The 22,525-nt window shown below is 38.2% G+C and overlaps 1 protein-coding gene across 3 annotated transcripts in view; it reads right to left on the reverse strand.

The window, feature by feature from the left end:
• The window catches only part of LOC149080285 (ras-related and estrogen-regulated growth inhibitor), a 101,694-nt gene that overhangs the window by 45,813 nt on the left and 33,356 nt on the right, over positions 1-22,525 (reverse strand). For 2 of the 3 annotated variants that reach the window (XR_016193559.1, XM_089239415.1), the window contains exon 2: positions 4,309-4,365. The exons of the other annotated variant lie outside the window; for it this stretch is intronic. Coding sequence is in view for 1 of the 2 variants with exons in the window: in XM_089239415.1 (XP_089095541.1) it covers positions 4,309-4,365 (57 nt within the window). In the remaining variant the exon portion in view is untranslated. The remainder of the gene's footprint in view (positions 1-4,308; positions 4,366-22,525) is intronic. 3 annotated transcript variants of the gene reach the window in all.

The following is a 22,525-nucleotide window of genomic DNA, read 5'->3' on the forward strand; positions in this document are numbered from 1 at the left end:
ACAATATCAAGAAAATATATGACAAAGCAATTGCAACGATTCGTTTGGATAAAGGAAAAACAAAGATTAAACTCGGAAAAGGAGTCAGACAGGGTGGTACTATCTCACCAAAACTCTTTACCGCTGTTTTAGAAGTATTCAGAAAACTGTATTGGGATAAGAGAAAGGAATTAAAATAAATGGGGACTTTCTCAACCATTTGCGTTTTGCAGACGACATTGTTGTTATCAGCAGTAACTCAGACGAACTAGAAGAAATGATACAAGAATTGGCGAAGGCAAGTATTCAGGTGGGCCTGAAAATGAATCTGCAAAAGTCTAAAGTTATGTTCAACCCCTTTGCGGTGAAGAGGACAATCTTGCCCAACAACACAGAGATAGAAGAAGTAGAACGCTATGTATACCTGAGACAAGAAATTACCATGGACAACGGAATCATTAATGAAATAAACAGAAGGATCAGGATTGGATGGAGCACTTTTGGCAAAAACTGTAATTCGGAAGAGTCACATGCCATTATGCCTGAAAAGAAAAGTTTTAACCAGTGTGTGCTACCAGCACTGACTTATGGAGCTGAAACATGGACACTCATAAGCAAGACGATACAAAGGCTACAGACAACGCAAAGGAGCATGGAAAGATGTATGTTAGGCATCACAAGAAGAGACAGAAAACGAATCACTTGGATACCACACAAAGGGTGGTTCCTTTGTGTTACATTTTTTCCTGCAAAATAACACTATAATCTCGGCTAGAGTGGGGGTTAGAACCCCAAACCTCCCCCCCCCCTTTGCGTAAGCCAATGTATATATATTTGTTATAAAAGCTCACTTATATTTTATTTCGTTTCTCAATTCTCATTAGTGTCGAAATTATTAGTTCCATTTATTTCTTGATCAACGAGGTTGTGCTTAGTTCAGCCACCTCGTTGGGCATTTCGTCTGTTGTGGCATTGTATTTGTATTTGTATTAATTTTGAATTTTCAATAATTCTGCAATTATTTCTTCCGTTAATTCTAAAGTTTAATCAATTCCGAAATTATTTCTTTAATTCTGAATTTTCATTGGTACTGGAATTATTTCTTCCAATTATTTTTAATCCATCGATTCGAAATTTTTCATTAGTTCGGGGACGGTTTCTCACATTAGTTGGAAATTATCTCCATCAATTTTTGTGTTAATTAACATTTAATTGTGCGTTTAATTTTTTTTTATGTATGATATTTCTCAGCGCTCGTGTATATTCTGTATGCGGATTCCCCTTCTCCACAAAATATATGAGGGGTGTCCTAAACATTTTTTGTGCCCCGAAATGGTTGAGACGTACCTGGCCCCATCTGCGGCCCTGGTAGAATATAAAGAAAACATATGGAAGAACATTTTCACAACTTTGATGGGAAAAGAAAGTTTAAAATTATGTTTCATAGCATATAAAAAAATTTTACCGGGGAGATTTTTGTTAAAATACTAATGTAAACTTGGAAAACTAATTGTGTTTAATTTCCAATGCTCTACAAATGAATCATTATTTTGGTTTACAAATACAAACACATACAAATACAAGGCCACAACAGGCAAAATGCCATTGAACATATACTAAATAGAGAATGGTTCAAAAAATTTTTTTCTTATATGAAAATATAGGAGACATTTTACAGTTGGTACTTACATCAGCTCATGCAGCATGTTGAGCCATAAATGCTCAACCCATGTACTGTGGGCCGAATGTGGCCCACGACAAAAAAAACCAGTAAAGTGGTCTCAAGCACATTTCGAAATCACTTGAGCGACTAGCGGCACACCTCCAGTTCACTGAAGTAGATCGTGGTACATTTGCAGCGAGGCCTATTGAGTGGTTGGCGGCACATTTTCAGATCTCTCGAGTGGCCCGCGGCACGCTCGCAGATCACTTAAGCGGCAGTCGCATTTTTATAGATAATTTTGTAGGCTCGAGGCACATTTCCGGATAACTCAAGAAGTCCGCGACATATTTCCGAAACAATGAAGTGGCCCGCACTTCCCAAAAAGTTGAACACCCTTGTGCTAAACATCCGACATACGTGTTTCAGTGACTGGGACTTTGACAATGAGTGCTTCAAATTTTATAGAATACTGGCGAGGTTTTATCATTGAATCAAGCCCCGACAGACTAAACACCAACAGTTATTATTGATTTTATATCTATTTGCCATCTGCAGAGAAACCAATTTTTGGTTTAGAAGATTCCACGCGCGCACGCACACATACATACAGTAAGATATGCGTGCTGTTTCATACAGTATGCTCCTACTGGGCTGAGATACACGCCTCCGAGGTGTTATTGGAATTTGACACAATCTGCCCCGACAGATGATTATATTTATGATGACCGTTGACTCTGAATAAAAACGAGTGGTACGTAAGAAAGAGTACCGCTCTCCCAAACAGATTGTTTCAATTTCTGACTTTTTTCCTCTCCTCTTTTATCACTCCGGAAGTGATCTTCTCTCTCCAAATTTTAAATAAGAATATATGTGTAGTCAAACTGAGCAAATGGCCGTCTTTTTATTTTCATCTGCATTTAAAGATCCTATCGTTTTTGCAGGTTTGTCACATACAAAAAAATCTGGCCAGATCAATCCAAGATAAAAATTTCTATTGAGAAATATTCTATATATATTCTATTGAGACATATCCGCGCATACACAGACAAAAAATTTATACATATATAGATTATTTACAGAAATATTTAGAATAATTATTAATTATTATTAATTTACTCTAGGGCTATTATAGCCGAATCGCAATTTCTAATTTACTGAAAATTTTGATTACACCGAAGCGGCTGCGTTAAAATCTTGAAGCAGACGACACAGCTTCGTTAAGCTAACAGCCAGCATACGGCAGCGACACGGGCAAGACGCGAAAAGGCGTGGTCTGAAGGGGAACGAGCCAACACCTTCTAGAGCTTCTGCTCTAGACGTTATTGGACAAGCCGAGTCACGGCCAACCGACGCCCGAGCTATGGTCCTGGCACGGTGCGGATATGTGTGGCCAGAATGTGCAGCCGCACCGGGCTCCGAAAAAATATTTTTTATTAAAACAAAGTGTTGACTCTCCAACAATGACAATCATTACAAAAATCAATACAGGCCACCGTCAGACCTCTCGATAAGGTATACCCACGAGCTTGAAAATTTTGTCCGCAAACGGGAATAGTAGAGCTTCACAAATATCCGTCCCCCCATGTCGTTATTGTGATAAAATCTAATAAGGTATACTAGGGTTAGAGTGGAACCGCTTTTTTCCCTCAGTGCAAATTCAACTAAGTATTTACGTTGGATAAGTCAACGAAACTTCCTAATTTATTTTAAGTTGGCCATGGTACGATCAGTGGGGCAAGTGGATCCTATGGCTGATCGTGCTTTAGAATCATTCACAAAATCATGATCATAAATGAAAAAGTGTAGACATAGGAAAAAATTCATTTGAGCCAAAAAAATATTTTTCTTGTATACAAAAATAATTAACAAATTTTAATTGTGTAGAAAACTCACCAGTGTTAATTAACAGTCTTAGTATGTAGAAAACTAAAAATGTATATTAAAACATTATATATCAATAACCCCCCCACCCTCGTAAATTTTAACGGATTATAAATACAAAGGCCACAACAGGCAAATTGCCAAGACTGAAAACGGATGCCATAAAAAAACATGGACGTCAAATATATAACCAAAATACAACCACCCAATATAAAACCACGGTAACCAAAGTAAACATTCCGAAAGTGATTGTTGAGGCTTAGAAACCATTGTTGCCCGACAGTTTTTTTGCCTATTTGGAGCATTTGTCCAGCTCTGATGAACTTTTAAAGAAGCTTATCGTTCAAGTCGGGTCCCATTTGGTATATGTGCAAAATTTGACGACGATCGAAAATTATAGATTCGTGTATAGAACACAGAGACAGAAAATCGATTTTATATATATAGACTTTTATAAACTCTGGTTGATGACGTAAGCATCAGTCAAACCCCCCCCCCTCCCGTCATCAAAAGTCATTAAATCCGAAACCCCCCCCTCCCCCATCGATGCTGACGTAATACTTGAATGACACCTATTCACAATTTTTTTGGTTCCGTGGGAACAGTCTCGTAATCAAGCGTTCTACTCGAAGTAAAACGTTGAAAACCTCTGTTCTGGATTATTTTGAAAAGCCGCGGGTAAAAGACGATGAAATCAGAGAAGCAAAAGTTTGAGAAATACTGCCCTAAGGCAGTATGACATTCAGGAATAAAAAAAATGTCAGTAGACAAAAAAAAATTCTCACCTGTTTGATGATCGTATTCTCCAATGTACCGCTTTGTTAGAAAGCGCACGGTAAGAGCTATATATAAAAGGAATAAAAAATTACCAAAATACTTATAAAATGTAATAAAATTTTTATACAAAAAATGTCTAAACGAAACGACATTTTAGGTGGAAATTAGAATATAGCAAGTGTGGGATTATGGAATATCGGTTTTTTTTCAGCCTTCAGGTATAGCCGCCTAGTGTATACAATCAGTGTCGTCAGTTGTCACCAGCATCAGGTCTGTTACAGAAGAAGATTTGTTTTTCTACTTCCAGAAATTTGTGCAGTTTTCAAAAGTGATTATTACATATTGGAAAATTACCTAATAATTTGAAACTAAGCCCAATATACACATCACAAAAGTTGTATTTTACTGTGCTGCGCTCATTTTCCAGCTGACGATACTTTCCATTTAGGCCGGGATTACATTGTAAAAGTGCTTTTATAAAACTTGAAAAATACAACCACTAAACTGATCGGTTGCATTGGCTCAAATGTAACCGATCAGCTTATTTGCTGTTTTTTCTCAAGTTTTATACAAGCACTTTTACAAGATTTGAAACAAATAACCAATAAACGCATCCATTACATTCCGTAACCGATGCGCTTATTGGTTGTATTTTTCAAGTTTTATAAAAGGACTTTCATAGTGTAAGGCTGGGATTACACTATAAAAGTTTCATAAAAGTTCATTGATAAAACTTGAAAAATGCAACCAATAAGGGCATCGGTTGCATTTGCTCGAATGTAACCTATGGGCTTTATTGGTTGGATTTTTTGAGTTTTATAAAAGGGATTTTATCAAACTTTTACAGTGTAATACCGGCCTTATCCCAGCCTAAAAGGCCGGAATTACACTGTAAAAATTTTAAGAAAGTTATTTTATAAAACTTGAAAAATGCAACCAATAAGTTTATTGGTGACATTTGCTCGAACGCAACCAATCATTTTTCAAGTTTTATAAAATAATCTTAACAAAAGTTTTATAGTGTAATACCGGCCTAAGGCTAGAATAGCTCTTCCAGACGGAAAGTTTTGGGAAATAAAAGAAGAGTAGTCGGGAATAATGATTGTCTCGTTCTTTATGTGGGCCCATCTTCACTACTCTAAAGCAGAGAATGCAGATTGCATCTGACTTGTAAATAGACTATGACACAACCCCGATCATTAGCTATTAAAACAAACAATGAAATTTTTATTTTTCGTTGTCTTAAGCTAAGGCCAAACTCGTGTCCAGCCTAGCCCAATACTTTCCAAGGTTGGTCATAGGCGAGTAGTGTGGCTGCTCCACCATAGACAATGATCGTTAAATGTTGGGGGCTGGAAGGTACTGTATTGGAAGACTGATCGAAGAGAACGTCTAGGGCAGTGATTCTCAACCTTTTTTTGTCCATGGCCCCCTTTCAACCATTTCTCATTCCTGTGCCGCCCCCCTCCTGCGAACATGAATAATTTTTACCCCCCCCCCCCGTTTTCCCATTAGAAGATAGTTATTCAAATATTGTCTGAAGTATAAATATGATTGAATTTAATTTGATTAATTTTTAGTTTATGAAAATAACGAAAAAGCAAAATAAACATAATAGAATACAATATAAAAATAGAATAAATTATTTTCAATCAATGTAAACTCTGCGCTTGAAGACGGCACAATGTCATCAAGTTACTGTACTGGATGAAATTTGTATTATTTCCAATTAGGTTTTTTTTTTTTTTTGTGTAAATGATTATGATTTCATTGCGAAATGTCAGTTGTAGCTTCCAAAATACGCATTCTTATAATGATAAAAATCGCAAAAAGTAGTAGCAAGCAGTTTTATTAATTGTATTCTCTTCATGCGGATAAAAGTAGTAATGAGGGAATAGGTTCACAAATGAATCACAATTGAAAAGTTCAACCTTTCACATCGTTTTCAACAATAATACATGTATCAAGGATATAGGTTCATGTTGTAGCCATACTATGAATTTAAAAAAATGAACTGAAATACGTGTGAAAATTTTTTAATTTTTGCTTGAACCATTCATTCCAGAGAAATTATGTACGCAGTGACAAAACTGTTCATGTGAACATAATAATGATTCGTTATCAGGATTTCAAACCCATCGGAAAATATAAATGATCAGGTTTTCAAATAAGAAAATTATCAGTTTGTTGACTTCAATTTCGATGCGGTGAAAATCTGATATTTCGTTGGATGTGACAAGCTACCTTCAAGTGGCTTTTTTGTTCATAATGTCATAATGCCAGGCGAACGAAGCAACGTGCGAGATCATTTGATTAGAACTCCAAATCTTTGTCATTTAGACATCATTTCCAATTGTCAAATCCACGCAGTTTTTGCAGATTGTGAAAACGCGTCGCTGAATTGGTTTTGCATGTGTATTATCAACACTAAAAAATAATAAATTTTAGGTTGACAGATACAAAGAGACGCATTGAGCCGGTTATGGACATGTCAAAGTGAAGACTTACGTGAGAATTTATTGCACTTTTCTGAGAAATCAGCAGACGCAGTGAGTCTCAAATAAACGGATTTAAATTGCTTTAAATGTGGCCATACGCCCTTTTAGAATTTTTTTTCTTATGTCCACAACATTGTTCTTGCAGAATAGGAAAATTGTATTGAAATTATTTGGGATGTTGCCGGCCAGTAGTATAGGTCAGCAGCAGGCTTTAGTAGGGCAGTTAATAGGAATCATTACAGCATCGATTAAAAAAACATTAAAGATGTGGTGTCAATCTTAGAGGAAGTCCCAATATATTATCTGCTTGGATTGCTTATAGAAACCAATCAGCAAAACAAATGACGTTAAGACTGTCTTAAATATGTTTAAAATTACGTTTTTCCTGTTAAATTGAATGAAATGGCATTTGAACACTTGCGGCTGAAACAACAGTAATTTTATGCAATTACAGTTTCTTAAGTTATACAGCAATGTAGTTTTAAAAAATGAGATTTCGCGGGTATTTTTCCTCATGTATGATTTGGTCTCTTGGAGTTCGTTACAACTGAATTCGATTTTATTCAGCAGAGGAAATGGATTGGCACCCCCCTCAAAATTCATAAAAAAATACCCCAGAGCACACACAATCATTATTTATTCGATTTTTATGAATATATATGTATTCCCCATCAGACCACTCAGTGCCGACTGAAGATGGCTTTGTGCTAAACTAGATGGCTATCCGTCTGTAATTGCACGAAAACGATGGGGTTTCTTTTTTTACAAGCTTTCATTTTTCACCCATCTACTTCTTGGATTACATTTACTACCAGTACTCAAAAGAATGTTAATGAATGGTCAACAAATCTTTGTCTGCTTTCTTTATGGCAGCCCTCTTTGAAAAGTCTTCGAACACACAATTTGCTGTCTTTACAGTTACTCCATTTTGCTTAAACCTCTTCTATAGTTTGTGTCAGGGCCTACTGTCACCCCCAAGTCGTAAAACCACCGAGATTACATGAACCACTTTTTCTATTTCCTTCCTCATGTTAATGTTACTTGAATAGAGGAAAAATTGCGAAAAAGATATTCTATGCACATTTTGTTTGAAATTAAATTTTTTTAGTCAGAGTGACTAAAAAAATTTAATTTCACAAACTTCTTCGTGGCCCCAGCATCAGTAGCCGTGGCTCCCCTTTTGCGAGATTTTCATCCGTGGCCCCCTGGAATATCCTAGGGGGCCCCCGGTTGAAAACCACTGGTCTAGGACATAGTTTCCCAACCTTTTTTGTCCCATCGCCCCCCAACGCAATCTAACCCATAGAATCCTATGTTATACTTGTAGCTTCTACCGCCCCCCCCCCTGGAACATTCCATCACCCCCCATGGGGTGTTAACGCCCACGTTAGGAAATCACTGGTCTAGGACCTTAACCCCCCCCCCCCCCCCAAGTCAAAGGAGCCGCCTTCCTTTCCGATCTTCCAATCCGTCTAGCCATACATTGGTAGAAGAACGCCAATAATCACAACATGTGATGGGCGTATTGAACTGTTCTGGAAGCAAATATTCGCCAAGGAAGATTGGGCCAGGTTGGACCAGTATGTTGCCACAATGGTCCGAGGGGGTTACCCCTCGGGGTAAAAGGCTTATAACCCCTAAGGGACAGAGCCTTGGCCTCGACTGGTCTTAAAGTGTGTAGCCAGCCTATGACGCTGGTACTTCATAGCAGCAAGGGAAAGCAAACATTGAAAGCAAGTATTTGGGAAGGAGTATTAGGCCAGGTTTGACAGGAGTGTGGCTCTAGCTGTTAAATCTTGTTTTTGATGAATTTTAGTTGTTTTTCCTCATTTTAACCCCCCCCCCCACAATATATTATCCCTTTCCCCTCCAATATCATTTTTTATAAATATCTTTTTACCTCGAACATATGATATTTATTATTAAATACCATACATTTGTCAATACAACGACAACAAGCCAAATTTTATAAAAATACAAGTTTCAGGTTTCTATCATCTTTTAAATTGGAATAATAAAAAGAAAGTAAAAAATGGTATTTCATAATCCCCCCCCAATTCCTCTATAATAATAGTTTCAAAAACTTTCTTCACAGGTTGATTTTCAACGCATAATGTATCAGCGATTTTATTAGTAATCAAATTAAATTATTTCATACATAAAAAGTAGTATTCTCCGTGGAATTTTTGGTAGCCACTTATGTGTTTTTTTAAAACTTGATTTTTAGCGTGAGAATGATTGAACCATGGTGTCGGTTTTTTTAACCAATCCGTAATGCCACCGACTTTCAGAATCGGAAACCAACCTGCACTGTGTTCGTACTAGACCTCTGAAATTCAGACAAAATGCCATAAATTCCTTTCTTGCCTATTTTAGGGATTTTTTTTTTTGTTGTAAAAGTGCCTTTTTAGGGATTTTCCTGCCTTAAATGCCTATTCCGACATTGTTTTAAGTTTATCCGGGGATTTCAGAGGAAATATTATATAAAACTTCGAGATGAAAACATTCAGAACTTCAAAAAAAATTCCTTTTTTTTTAAACCTTCAACTCTTTTACTATCAATGATTATCAGAAAGCCCCCCCCCCCTCTTCCAAAAGCATTTAAACACTAATAGGTGTAAATGCCCGAGATATTGAAAACTTTTGCCATGCATTCGTTTTGCTTTGGCCGAATGGCGTTATGGTGTGAACATAGTGCGTCCGTATTTTCGATTCTGGAAACCCGCATCGTCTCCGATTGGCTAAAAACCCGAATTTCTGGCTAAAAAAAAGTTGAAATTCGGGGTTTTAACCAATCGGAGACGACGCGGGTTTACATAATCGGAAATACGGACGTTTCTATGTATTTGCATTTACTCACATGTATCCATATATATATTTGTAAGCTCTACGATCTACTGTAGTGAACCATGAATTACCACAACGCTGGTTTTGTTCTGGAATGCATTTTGGACTGTGATGTTTTGTGAGACTATTTCGTGTCTAGTCTCTCGAATTCCCACTGCTCTGTAATCCTGGATATTCATCGGATGGACTGTGATGTTTCATGGAAATATTTTTCACCATATCACTGTATATATATATATATATATATTATTTTTTTTTCTCTTCTGTCCCGCTCATTTAACAGAACTGCGATGTTTGTCATGTTCTTTCCTGACAATTTCCACTTGATGTTAAGCACTTGCTGTCATTTCTGTTCAGTGCTTCCATGTGCCATGTATGCATGTTTTCTTTCAGGTGGCAAGGGAGCTGAAGCGAGTGATTGGCAACCGAGATCCCACGGGTCCATCTGCGGATGGATTGGTGGGGACGGAGTGCGGTGTTGGCATGGACGGGCGCGGGCTGCCGGAGGGGGACGGACGTTTGGTTCCGTTCTGTTGCTCCTTTGAGCGATGAGTGGCGGACGGGGGTGTTCTCTCGTGGACTAGGGGAGCCGAGTGCCTCGGAATGTTTTTGCTGGGTCGGAGATCTGGCGGGCGGTCCACCTGTACTCGGAGTGTGGCTGCTTGGGATGGAGTGGGGTCCCGGCGGCTTGCGAGTCGGGGGATGTTCGCCGGGCCCGGATGTCAGGACAGTTCTTCCAGCATGGCCCAGCCGCAAGGTAATCCGCTTATATCCCGCAAGGGACAGAGCGGGGGCCATGTTTGGTGTTATGGAAATACGGACGCACTATGTTCACACCCTTAGGCATGAATGCTTTTGTTTCAGACAAACGCAACCGATGCGTGAGAAAAACAGAAAACCACAAGTTTGTTCTCCTGCTTCACATAATATATCTTTCTCCCTCATTGCACTGCATTGTATGTGGATAGCTGACCAATGACTGTCTCAAGTGGCCATCGGTTGACGTCATGACTCCCACAGGGCAGAGTAGAAACTGACAAGGTTTTCACCCTGGAACCAGTGGCGTAACCAGGTTTGGGTCTGTAGGGAAGCAAAATTCGGAAAGGTGCCATTTTTTGTTCCTCCTTTAGGCGCAAACTTAAAATTATGCATTAGTATAAAGAGCTTTAAATTTTTCAATTTAAAAAAACAAATTAAATTTATTTTTGTTTTCAGTTGATGTTATTTTTTAGCTTAAATTATTTTTCAATTGATTAATCTATTTTAATTTTTTAATAAATTAAAAAATGCAAATTGTATTTTATGTTTTGTATACTTATACAAATACAGACACCGAAAACACAGCTGGGAAATCTCCCAAAAAGGTGATGGAAAAAATTTAGATAAAAATATTAAAAATGGTATAGGAGAATAAAATAAAAAGAAAAAATATATTCTCTCTCTCCAAAATTAATCCAAGATATGAAAGTACATAAAAATCTTCATGCTTCCATCCAATCACTTTCATCATATCACAAATGCACTACTACTACTCAGTCCCACATGTGCTTCCAAAACATTTCTCTATAGAATTTCTAACAAATTGGTGCAAGCCGGAAAGCTCTTTCTTACATTATGCGTGACCTTAACGTATCTATGATGTCATAGTTATGCATGTTTTGTGTTAGAGAAAAGTTTTGCCACCTGTTTTCCATATTAGAAGTAAAACTGGCAGATGCCAGAAGTTTCGTGTTATGTGAATTCCGCGTTGAAAGCCTGCCTGCTCTCTGCGGGAAAAATTTTCAAACGAAAGACCATTTTTAGCATTCGTACCCTGAAGTTGGAAAACCGAATGAAAACTCACTGCAGTCAACCATCACTGCGACGCTGGTAGGGTTCAAACCTGGATCATCGCGTCATGAGTACATCATGATGCCTACACGATCGCACAGTGGCTATCACATGCTACTAGATTGCAGACACACAAGCAAAGGGTGCCATGAATCCTAAAATGTTTGGGATCCATTGCTTAGGAATTTTAAACGAATTGATGTTAGTCGGAAATTGTCGTATGTGTCCATAATGTATTTAAGTATGTCTGAGGCATATTACATGTTTGAAATGCCACACTGTCCATCTTCCGAATTGAAGTGAAAGCAGCAGGTGCATGAATCGATTGAAATAATTTTTATGTTTGCTGGGCTACCTTGCTGGCTTCCTTTGGAGAAACTGTTTGAAGGAGAGTTCTCTCTCTGCTTGAAGCTGAAAAACTTAGGCAGGCACATTGTGCACAGTATACGTATATTTATTTTTAATGAAATAAATTCATGGGGCGTGTTGATAACAAATCGGAGAAGAATGAAAATATATCAGGCGATGAATGGTACAGAATAGGGCAGAGGTTCTCAAACTTTTTCCATCAGCGGCGTCCCTTACCCTAATCAATACTTATCCGCGGCTCCCCAGGGCAGTTTAACAAAGAATCTCTTCGAAAAACTTTTTTCGGGTCCCCGCTCCGTGGTGCCCTCCACAAAGGTTGGCGGTGTACAGTTTGAGAACCCCTGGGGTAGGGAGTTCTTGGTTTTTCGTAAGCTCTCGGATAAGTGCTAATTGAAAAACACTGATCTTGTAGAAAATGCCCAACGAGGTGGCTGAGAAAAAGATGCCCATAAAAATATGGATGTCATATACAGTATTTCAAAAATATAGCAACCCAATTAAAAATGCAATTAACACAAATTATAAACAATATATACGCATGATAAAATATTATACAACGCCCATAAAGAATACTTATGGTTGTCTTATTCTAAGAATGGATAGCTTCTCGATTTACCCCAACATGTTTATCGTATTTCTTTTTAAACGTGTCAATTGTGTTACAACTTACTACCTCCGGGGGTAAGCTATTCCATTTATTAATAACCCTATTAGAGAAAAATTCCCCGCGACACCATAGCCTTGCATTGTCCCTCACCAATCGATACTGGTGTCCCCTTGTAAAAGCAGTCCATTGGCGGTGTACTAAAAGTTCATGGTCCATCCTATCCATCCCATTGAAAATTTTGAACACTTCGATCATATCTAAAAAGAGTAGAATCAACATTTCGTGGACACTTTTTTTTTTCTGAAGCAGTACAAGTATGTACGTATGCTGATAATAACGAAATTCATATTTCATACAGCAAATATATATAGTAAATCGATTAAACCAAATACCCCCTTTAAAAAATGTGTGTGGAAAGAATCAGGTAAAGAGAGAAATTTTCCAGTCCGAGTTGAATTTTTTGTTTGAATCACAGGATTCTCTGATATTGATGCAAACCGTTTTGGAGACCTCTTAATTACCGCAGCAGAAAAAGCTGGGATGATTATACGTTTGGGGAACGGTAATCGTAACTCTAACTCTAGATCCTCCTCTCATTATTGGTTTGACAGGGAGTGTTTGACACTTAGATCTGGATTCTTTGTATACTTGAAAATACTTAGAACAAATTTCATTGAAATCAACTTGGAAAATTTCAGAAGGCACCGAAATAGGTATAAAAAAATATGTTTGAAGAAAAAAAACAGGAATCTTTGAACAGTGTCAGCTCCACTCTTTGCCACACAAAAAACACTGTTGTTTATTGGGAGGTTGTCAATAGATTTAGAAACAAAAAAAGTAGTTTCACTCTAAATAGTGTCTCATTAGAAAACTGGCAATTGCACTACGAACGTTTTCTCGCAAAATTCCAATGATGAACAGGATATAAACCTTGACATTTCATCTCATTTAAATCCTGAATTGATTTCTATATTGAATTATGTAATGCAATAGATAAAACAAAAAATGGGAAAGCTCATGGGAATGACCTAGTATTGAATGAATTTTTGCGGCACCTGACACGGAAACCAAGGGAGATCTTGCTGAAAATCTTCAATGATATTTTTCATTGTGGTGATGTTCCCGAAAAATGGATGGAAGTGATTTTTGTATACCCTATATACAAGAAGGGTGATCCTGCAAAGCAAGAGAATTTTCGTTGAGAGAAAGAGAATCTCTTTGACTTCTATAGTCCTTAAACTTTTCACATCTATTTTAAATACCAGATTAAATACTTGGCTGATTGACAGAACTGCAATTCCTGAGGAACAGGCAGGATTTCGAACGGGATACAGTTGCGACGATCATATTTTTACTCTCAATAATTTAATTCAGAGAAACTATCTAAACCCAGCCGCTTATATACACTATTCATTGACTTCAGGACGGCCTTTGACTCAATCGATCGCACAATTCCTTGGACTGTTCTCAGAAGATTAGGCATCAGTGAACACTTCATCAAGATTATTAAGAATATGTATACTAAAGCTACAGTGCAAGTAAGATCAAATTTTGGCCTAACTAATGAAATACCAGTAACCCGTGGAATTCTACAGGGTGAAATTCTTTCTCCTAACTTATTCAGTTTATATTTGAATGACTTAATTGAGTCCTTGAATAAATCCGATACCTAACCCCTATGCATCAGACAAGAAACAGCAGTCCACTGTGTCTTTTATGCAGATGATACTGTTATCGCATCCGAAAGTGTGTTAGACCTACAAAAGAAAATTAAAATCCTTGAACAATTTTGTTCAAAATATAGGTTAGAGGTAAATATTAATAAACGAAGGTTATGGTGTTTCGAAGGGGTGGAAAGCTTAAAAACCGAAAAATGGAACTTCCGGGAACACCCATCCAAGTGGTGTCATCCTATACTTATTTGGGAATACCGTTTTCTTAATTCGGAAAATTCTCATTGGCCAAACAAATATTTATTTCAAAGGCTAAAAATGCTATTTCTGCGATTTGGCCAGTTCTCACTCAAACTAAATGTACATCAATTAATGTAGCTCTTAAGTTATTTTCATCTCTTGTGACTTCTGCTCTTTCATATGGCACTCCGATTTGGACCACTGAATATATAAAACGACTTTGACGTAATTTTAAATATTTTTACAAGAAAACTCTTACACCTCCCGAGGGAAAGGGGATTCTAAGTCCGTCCATTCTACGATCAGAGCTTGGTTTACCAAGAATGATAGTCCTTTTTAAAAAACCTTTTACTTCATTTCCTAATACGAATTTTGAAAATGACATCAGGCAGACTACCGAAAATATGTCTAGTACATTTGCTTAAACGGGCGAAAATATCCAATGATAACAAACGTAATTGGACAATATCAATCTGGAACATTTTTTATGAATGTGGAATGAATTTTATAAAGGAGACCCAGAACCCCTCTATACTTGACAAAAATATATCCCACAAATAATTCAGATATCTTGCGACCAAAGTATGCAACATGATTATTCATATATTTTGAACCAAACTAGTTTTCCCCAGTATAAATCCCTTAAACAAGATTTCGGTGTTGATAAATATTTATTATCCAATAAAAACTTAAAATATAAGAGAATTTATGCTCAGTTACGGCTGGGATTGGACGGGATCTACATCGGTGTAATACACTGGCTATTTTTCCATCAATGCCTTGTACATTTTGCAATGAAAATGCTCTAGAAACTTGGGAACATATCTTCCTTCATTGTCGATCTTACAACTATTACAGATTAAAATATTTTGACTTGACTGCCCTATCACTAACAATGAGAATTTCTTAAGCAATACGAAACTAATTATGAAAAATGTTTTTTCTTCCTGTCAGATGTAGTAAGATTTAGAAATTTATTTGAACGCTGAGGGATTTGATTTGTGTAATGTAAGTCGCTGATCCAAGGTAGAATCGGAGCATATGTGTGTATATATATATATATGTGTGTGTATATAATTTGTATATTCTTTGTATATTAATATAAATCATTTTGCCTACTGCTTATGTAAATGGATCTAATGTATGAATGTGCGTTGTAAATGGATCTAATGTATGAATGTGCGTTGTAAATGGATCAAATGTATGAATGTGCGTTGTAAATGGATCGAATGTATGAATGTGCGTTCTATTCTACAAGTATGTACGTACATATCTTCCGCTACTTTTAAACTTCCCATATGATTCATGGGCACATCTAGGCCTGTTCCGGGGGGGCCTCAAGTGCAAAAGGGGCTTTATGAAGATGAGATCCTGTTAAAATTTTCTAGAGTAAACACAGTTAGGCAAGCATTTCTAAACAGGTGGAGGAGATTCTCAGAAAAAACCCTTTGATGCAGACGGCTCTGCATCATACGCGTATCGGGGGAGGGGAAGGGCATAGGGTGCATGGGCGCTTCTCCCAAGAGCCAAAAAATGAGGGAAAAATTTATCTGCACCGTAAAATACGGGACGATTCAACGGACCAAACGTTGTCTGCCTCTGCTCCATTTGAAGCTGAAGACATCTACTCGATTTCATTCACAGCTGGAGATATATGCCTCAACTTCATCCTAGGCTGAAGATTTCTGCCTCTGTTTCATTCACTGCTGATGTCCGCATTTGCTTCATTTGTAGCTGGAGATATCTTCCTAGGCTTTATTCGCAGCTAAAGATGTCTGTCTCAGCTCATGCGCGGATCCAGAAGGGGTGCAATCATCCCTCCCAAAAGCAAAAACGCCAAAGAAAAGGTGATACCTCTTGGAGCTTGAATCCTAGCCATTACTTCACAGGTTCAGTGGTCTTTCCACAATAGGTTTTCCAGCACCTAATTTCTTCAGAAGGAGCCTTGGGATGTGTACATAGTGAGGCAGCCAAAGGGTATGGGAGTGCATTATAGACTAGCGACGAAAATAATTGTTTTGTTCTACACCGCACATACTCGAGAAGCGAGGCGAAGGAGGGAAAGAGACCACACAACAAGTTACGAGAGTTGAACAAACATGTTTGTTTTCACCTCGATCTGATGATTTTCGCTATCTGCTGAATGGTCTCCCTTTTTTTTTCTTTACCTCTTCTACGGAGGGATCATCACCACACCCTTACATTTCAGAACCCCTTCGGCCATTTTCCCTATCCTCCTCTTTTACTATATGCGGACATCTCTTCCTCCACCCTGGTCTAGGCAAATTCGTCGCGCTCAACTTGTCGCGTTCAATTTGTCGCAGCGTCAATTCGTCGTGCTACAAACTCGTCGCGGTACAAATTTGTCGCACGCTCATTTCGTAGCGGTACAAATTTTTCGCAGGCTCATTTCGTCGCTGTACAAAGTTGTAGCAAAGTCATTTCGTCGCGACAAATTTAAATTGCTTTAAAATTCATGTTTGTTGTGATCTTATAAATAAGATAGTTGCTTTACTCGTAAAAAATGGAACTAATTTTTTTTCTCATTTATTTGGAAATGTTCCTTCTTCCCATCTCTGTTTTAATTTTTAACAAATGAAGGAAAGTATTCATTGAAGTCATCGAGAGACATTGGAACGTACACCAAGATAATAAATTGGGATCCAATAAATTTCTAAAATTTAAATTTTCACAATATAAGCCGCATTTCTGCCGGGATTTTCATTTCTCGCAGTGAGGTGCGGTGGGGAGCACACCAAGATAATAAATTGGGATCAAGTAAATTTTGAAAATTTAGTTTCCATCGTATAGGCCGCGCTTCCCGCTTTGTGTAGGGATTTCCATTTCTTGCAGCGAGGGGCGTTGGGGGTGCACATCAAAACAATAAATTGCGATCAATGTGGCCCCCTCCCCAGCACGATTTCCGTAATTCACTATTAAATGTATCTATGAAGAGAATATATCTTTAAGGAAATTTTTCTCGACAATGTATCTAAGTTTTATGTGTAACAGCTGCGAAAAGTCTCTTTTTCAAATTTTTTTTTTTTTTTTTTGCAATGCAATGTACATTTCAAATCATTTTGTATTATCACGCCGAAATAATATTCAAACACTCTGATCATAAGCGCCAGAAACTGGGGGCTGCTGCCATTTGAGCCCCCCTCCAATAACTCATGAATATACAATGTAATGCGCCATTTCACCTCCTAAGTACGGGTTTGAGTCACTTATACACACTCATGTCCATAAATTAAGGATAATTCAGAATCGCACTAAAATCGAAATCTAAAGTAAAAATTTCACCTGTAGAATTATCACACACATCTATAAGAATGATATGCTAATTTCAGGAAGCCACCAGATGATGCCGATAGTACGTCACAATGACGAGAGTGTAAGAGGGGGGTATATAAGGAATGGTGGCAAAGAAGTAAAATTGTTCACAAGAGTTCTGTAAGGCGCTCAGTGCCATAAGCGAATAGTTATGACACAGGGGACGCATATGGATCATTTTTTACGTGGTAGAATTATCGGCCACCTGGAATGTGGGCGTACTCAAATGGAAGTATCTGAGGAACTTGGAATTTCCCAAAGTGTCATCTCTAGGCTTTGGCAACGATTCCAAGATAACGGATATATCAGTAGACGTTACAGCACAGGTCGCCTCCGAGTTACAACGCCGAATGAAGACCGGTAATTGGCAGTAACTACCAAAAGAAGCAGACGGAGCACAGCATCCGACCTGTCTCGTCAGCTATCTGCAGCCACGGGTACCACAGTTTCAAGGCAAACCGTGTACAGACGTTTGGGAGATATTGGTCTATATGCTCGCACGCCTGTCAGATGTGTTCCACTCACGGCAACTCACTGTCGGCAGCGATTAGCGTGGAGTAGAGAACATGCAATGTGGACATCGTCACAGTGGGCTTGCGTGATGTTTTCCGACGAGTCCAGGTTTAGCTTGCAGTCTGATTCACGTCGGACTTTCATATGGAGAACGCCAGGTACCCGTTACCACCAAGACAACATCATTGAACGACACCGTTACGGTGGTGCAGCATTGCTCGTTTGGGGTGGAATTATATTGGGTTCCAGAACAGATCTGCATGTTCAAACCGGAACCATGAAAGCCCAAATTTATCGGGACATCATTCTGGAACAACATGTACGTTTGTTTAGGGGTGCCATGGGCGCAGAATTTGTGTTTATGGATGACAACGCCCGTCCTCACCGAGCAAACATCGTAAACGAATGCCTTGAATCTGAGGATATAACCCGTATGGAATGGCCAGCATTCTCACCTGACTTGAATCCGATAGAGCATGTGTGGGACATGCTTGGCCGACGAGTTGCAGCCCGTCAATCACCTCCTACATGTGTACCGGAACTTCGGAGAGCATTGCTTGCTGAGTGGAGTGCCGTCTTAACGCATGGGCCCACCCGGGCACGGCCCGGGGGCCTCAAGAGAAGAGGGGCCTCACAAAAATGCAGTCCAGTTGAAATTTTCTAGGATTTACCAGATAGGGCCTCCGAAAAACCACTTGGCCCGGGGGCCCATGATATTCTTAAGATGGCCCTGGCTGAGTGGAGTGATCTTCCCCAAGATCAGATCGATAATTTGATACTCAGCATGCCTAGGCGTTGTACGGACTGTATTTCATCGCATGGGAGACATACAATGTATTAACCATCATACCAACCATGTAATAGTAAGTTTTTGTAAAGGAGATATTTTTTACAATTGCTCCAGGGGGAAAAAATCATAGTTTTTATGAATGGTATCATACATACACCATCGTTTTTGTTCTTTATCTTTTGTTTAATAAATGGGCTTCATGAATGAGTAACGTTTGTTTTGTTTCTGAACCTTTATTTTCCGGAGCTGGCATTATCCTCAATTTATGGACATAGTGTATATGGAATGAATGGCGATTTTCAGCCCCCCCCTCCTTCCTCAATGTTTCCTTCATGTCGGCACCTTTGACTGGCCAAGGATGCCGGAAGTGTTTGGAACTTGTGGGTTCTTGTCTTGAAGTAGGAAATTTTTATTTCTGAATCACACATTTCTCTGGATGCTCATACCCATTCCATAAAGTACCGTGAGCACCCACAGCATCCCTGTCTCTGACACCACTGCAAATGCCAATCGAAATCAGACTTTTCATTAGCCCATTGTATGTAACTTCATGTACATGACACTCATACGGCTCCAGTCAACGATCAGTAAAAATTTCTTCTTACAACACAAGTGAATTAACATTAACAGACAATAAAGGATTACATTCAAAGAGGTATATTTCCTGAGTGGGGAGGGGGTATGCGGGCTTTATCCCTAGATGACAAGTTCAAGTGAAAAGGCGTAACCAAAATTGAGTAATTGGTGATTAAGAACATGAACTAGAAAGGGAGAAGGGAGGCAAGGTTTGAATAGCCCACAGGTGGCAAAGCTATAAATCCGCCTCTGATTATAGTCTACATTTATCAGGATAATTTTAATTTTAAAAAAATTCATATCGTACATATAAACACTCCACAATATTTAAACATTTATTTTCAGTGCCTTTGAGTAACACACATTTTATTTAAACACTTGAATATCACAATAAAAAGCTTGATGATGATTAATAGAATAATGAGTGATGCTATTTTAAACTACCATAAATTTCTTTTCTTAACGATACGTAGGACAAGATTTCAATTTATCGCAATTTAAATTGAATTCAAACAATTTAATTTAAAAAGTACTACATTATTTTTTGTCATCCGTATAATCTGTATCTTTATTTTATACAACATACAACAAAAACTCAAATAAAGAAAATTAGTTATAGGCTAATTCATTCAATTGCATTAAAAGTTTTTCTAATTTCGGAACATGAATTATGGGAGGAAAACTTTTAAACACACACACAAACCAACATATCATTTCCACGTTCAGTTTTGCAATATTGCACGTTTTTGCCAACAGAAAAATGTAGACCAAGCACACCAACCTTGTACCAAAAACTTAGACGCTAATGAAAACTATGTGAAAATATTCAAACAAGCCAGCCAAAGATATGCGACTGACCATAAACATAAGATCAGTGGTTATATTATATCTATGCGACTGACCCATAGTCGTCTTTCTTATTGGTGATTACATGGTCTTTTTGTCGCTGCTCATCCTGTGGGCAATATGAAATTTCATCGAATCGTCATTCATAAGCACTGTACATTTCTACCCTTGATCTGCTCCCAACTACCTTCGCTGTGAAAAATATAAATCCCAACAAAAGCGGGAAGTGCGGCTTATACGGTGAAAAATAAATATTAATTTAATTGAATTATTAATTAATTAAATATTTCAAGTCCTTATGGAGATACTGTAATGGTAAATGTTGGTGACTCTCGGAGGGGGGGGGAACTCTCGAGCCCATGGGGCAGACAGAAATTTACCGTTAAAGATAGGCTCACTGTAATTTGGGGAATATCATACAAACCGAAATTTTTCCACATGATATTGAAATTTTATCGCAGCAAAAATCAATTATTTAACATTTCAAATTTTTATAGAAACTGAATTTTCAAATATAATTAAATTTTTATATGCAGTTAAATTTTTAAATGTAATTGATATTGTGATTTTAATTTCGATGACCTTTCCGTTAACTGCGTGTACACTTTTGTTCATGTTTTTTATTTTACGTGTAAGACAAAAACCTACATACAAGCTCGCGTGGAACATGTACGGTGAAGAATCGACGGTTCGACGAATTGATTCTGCGCTGTAATATATAAATTGACGTCACGACGAATTGACAAGTCGGCAAACTTGTACAGCTACGAATTGGAGCTGCGACAAATTTGTACCGCAATGAATTGACACTGCGACAAACTTGTACCGCGACGAGTTGAGTGCGACAAATTAACCGGTTACGCCTCCGTGCCACGCATTTTTTTCTTACTGGTTGCAATTTTTGTAGCTCGTACCTCTTCGCTCCATTATGAGTGCATGCACTATTAGGCTGCGCTCATAGTGGAGCGAAGGGCTAAGAGATTCAAGAATTGCAACCAGTAAGAAAAAAATGTATAGGGGTGGAGAAAGAGATGTCCGCACATAGTAAAGGAGGAGGAGAGGGAGGACAAAGAAAATGATTGGATGGGTTCTGAAATGCAAGGGTGTGATGATGATTCCCCCGCAGAATGTTTGTTGAACTTCCACATTTCGTTCAGTAGCCTCTTCTTTGTCTCGCTTCTCAAATATGTGCGGTGTAGAACAAAACGGTACAATTGTTTTTTCTTCGCTAGTCTCTCTTATGCACTCCCGTACCTGTTGGTCGCCACACTATGTGCAGGGCCTTAATCTCTTGGTGGCCCTTCACAACAGAACGAGCGGAACAGGGGCTGCTCTGAACATGCTTTCAGATGAAGAGCTTGGGATCAATTTTCAAAAATTGTATAATGAAAACCTCCACTTTTTATTCTCTCAAATGAGTAGTACAAGCCCAATTACTGTGAAACTACAGAAGGCTCGTATATAAGCGATGATTTTCTCGCTCATTATTTTAGTCAATGAAAGTAAAAAAATTTAAAAAATCGATTTATGTTTTTATCAAATGTTTTTGGAGATCAAAAGTCATTTAGGAGAATAGGCACCACTGTAGGCGCTATCCCCCCCCGGCTGGAACCCCATGTTATTTTGATTTTACTTTTTTACACTATAGGGGAAACTGTTGTACCTTGACCATAGTAAACTTTGAAACACTTGAAATACAGTAGCTTTAGTAGTATTGCATTCCAGTTGATGTTTTCGGAGTGCAAAAGATTAGAAATAGCAACTTATCTTGCACCTTATCTTGCAACTGAGTGTAGTTTTATATCGTTGTCTGTGACCTTGACAGAGATTTTGCAACGTAGCCACGTTTTAGAAAAAAAAATTCGCGCTTACTTTTGCCATGTCTTCTCAACATAACTATTTTTAGTAAATATAAATAATCTAATTATTCAATCAAATACAAATACAACGCCACAACAGGCAAATTGCCCAACGGGTGGCTGACTTAAGAGCATCATGGATCTCCGAGCCATTTTTTTGGAGACCCTACCTACTACTGCTACACCACGCACTTCCGGCACAACTCAATCGGTAGTAAATTGCCTATGGCGATAGACCGGAGTT

The sequence above is a fragment of the Pholcus phalangioides genome, unplaced genomic scaffold, assembly GCF_987345545.1.
Source record: "Pholcus phalangioides strain wild (caught in Gottingen) unplaced genomic scaffold, Ppha-v1.0 ptg000011l_1, whole genome shotgun sequence".
Taxonomy (NCBI): domain Eukaryota; kingdom Metazoa; phylum Arthropoda; class Arachnida; order Araneae; family Pholcidae; genus Pholcus; species Pholcus phalangioides.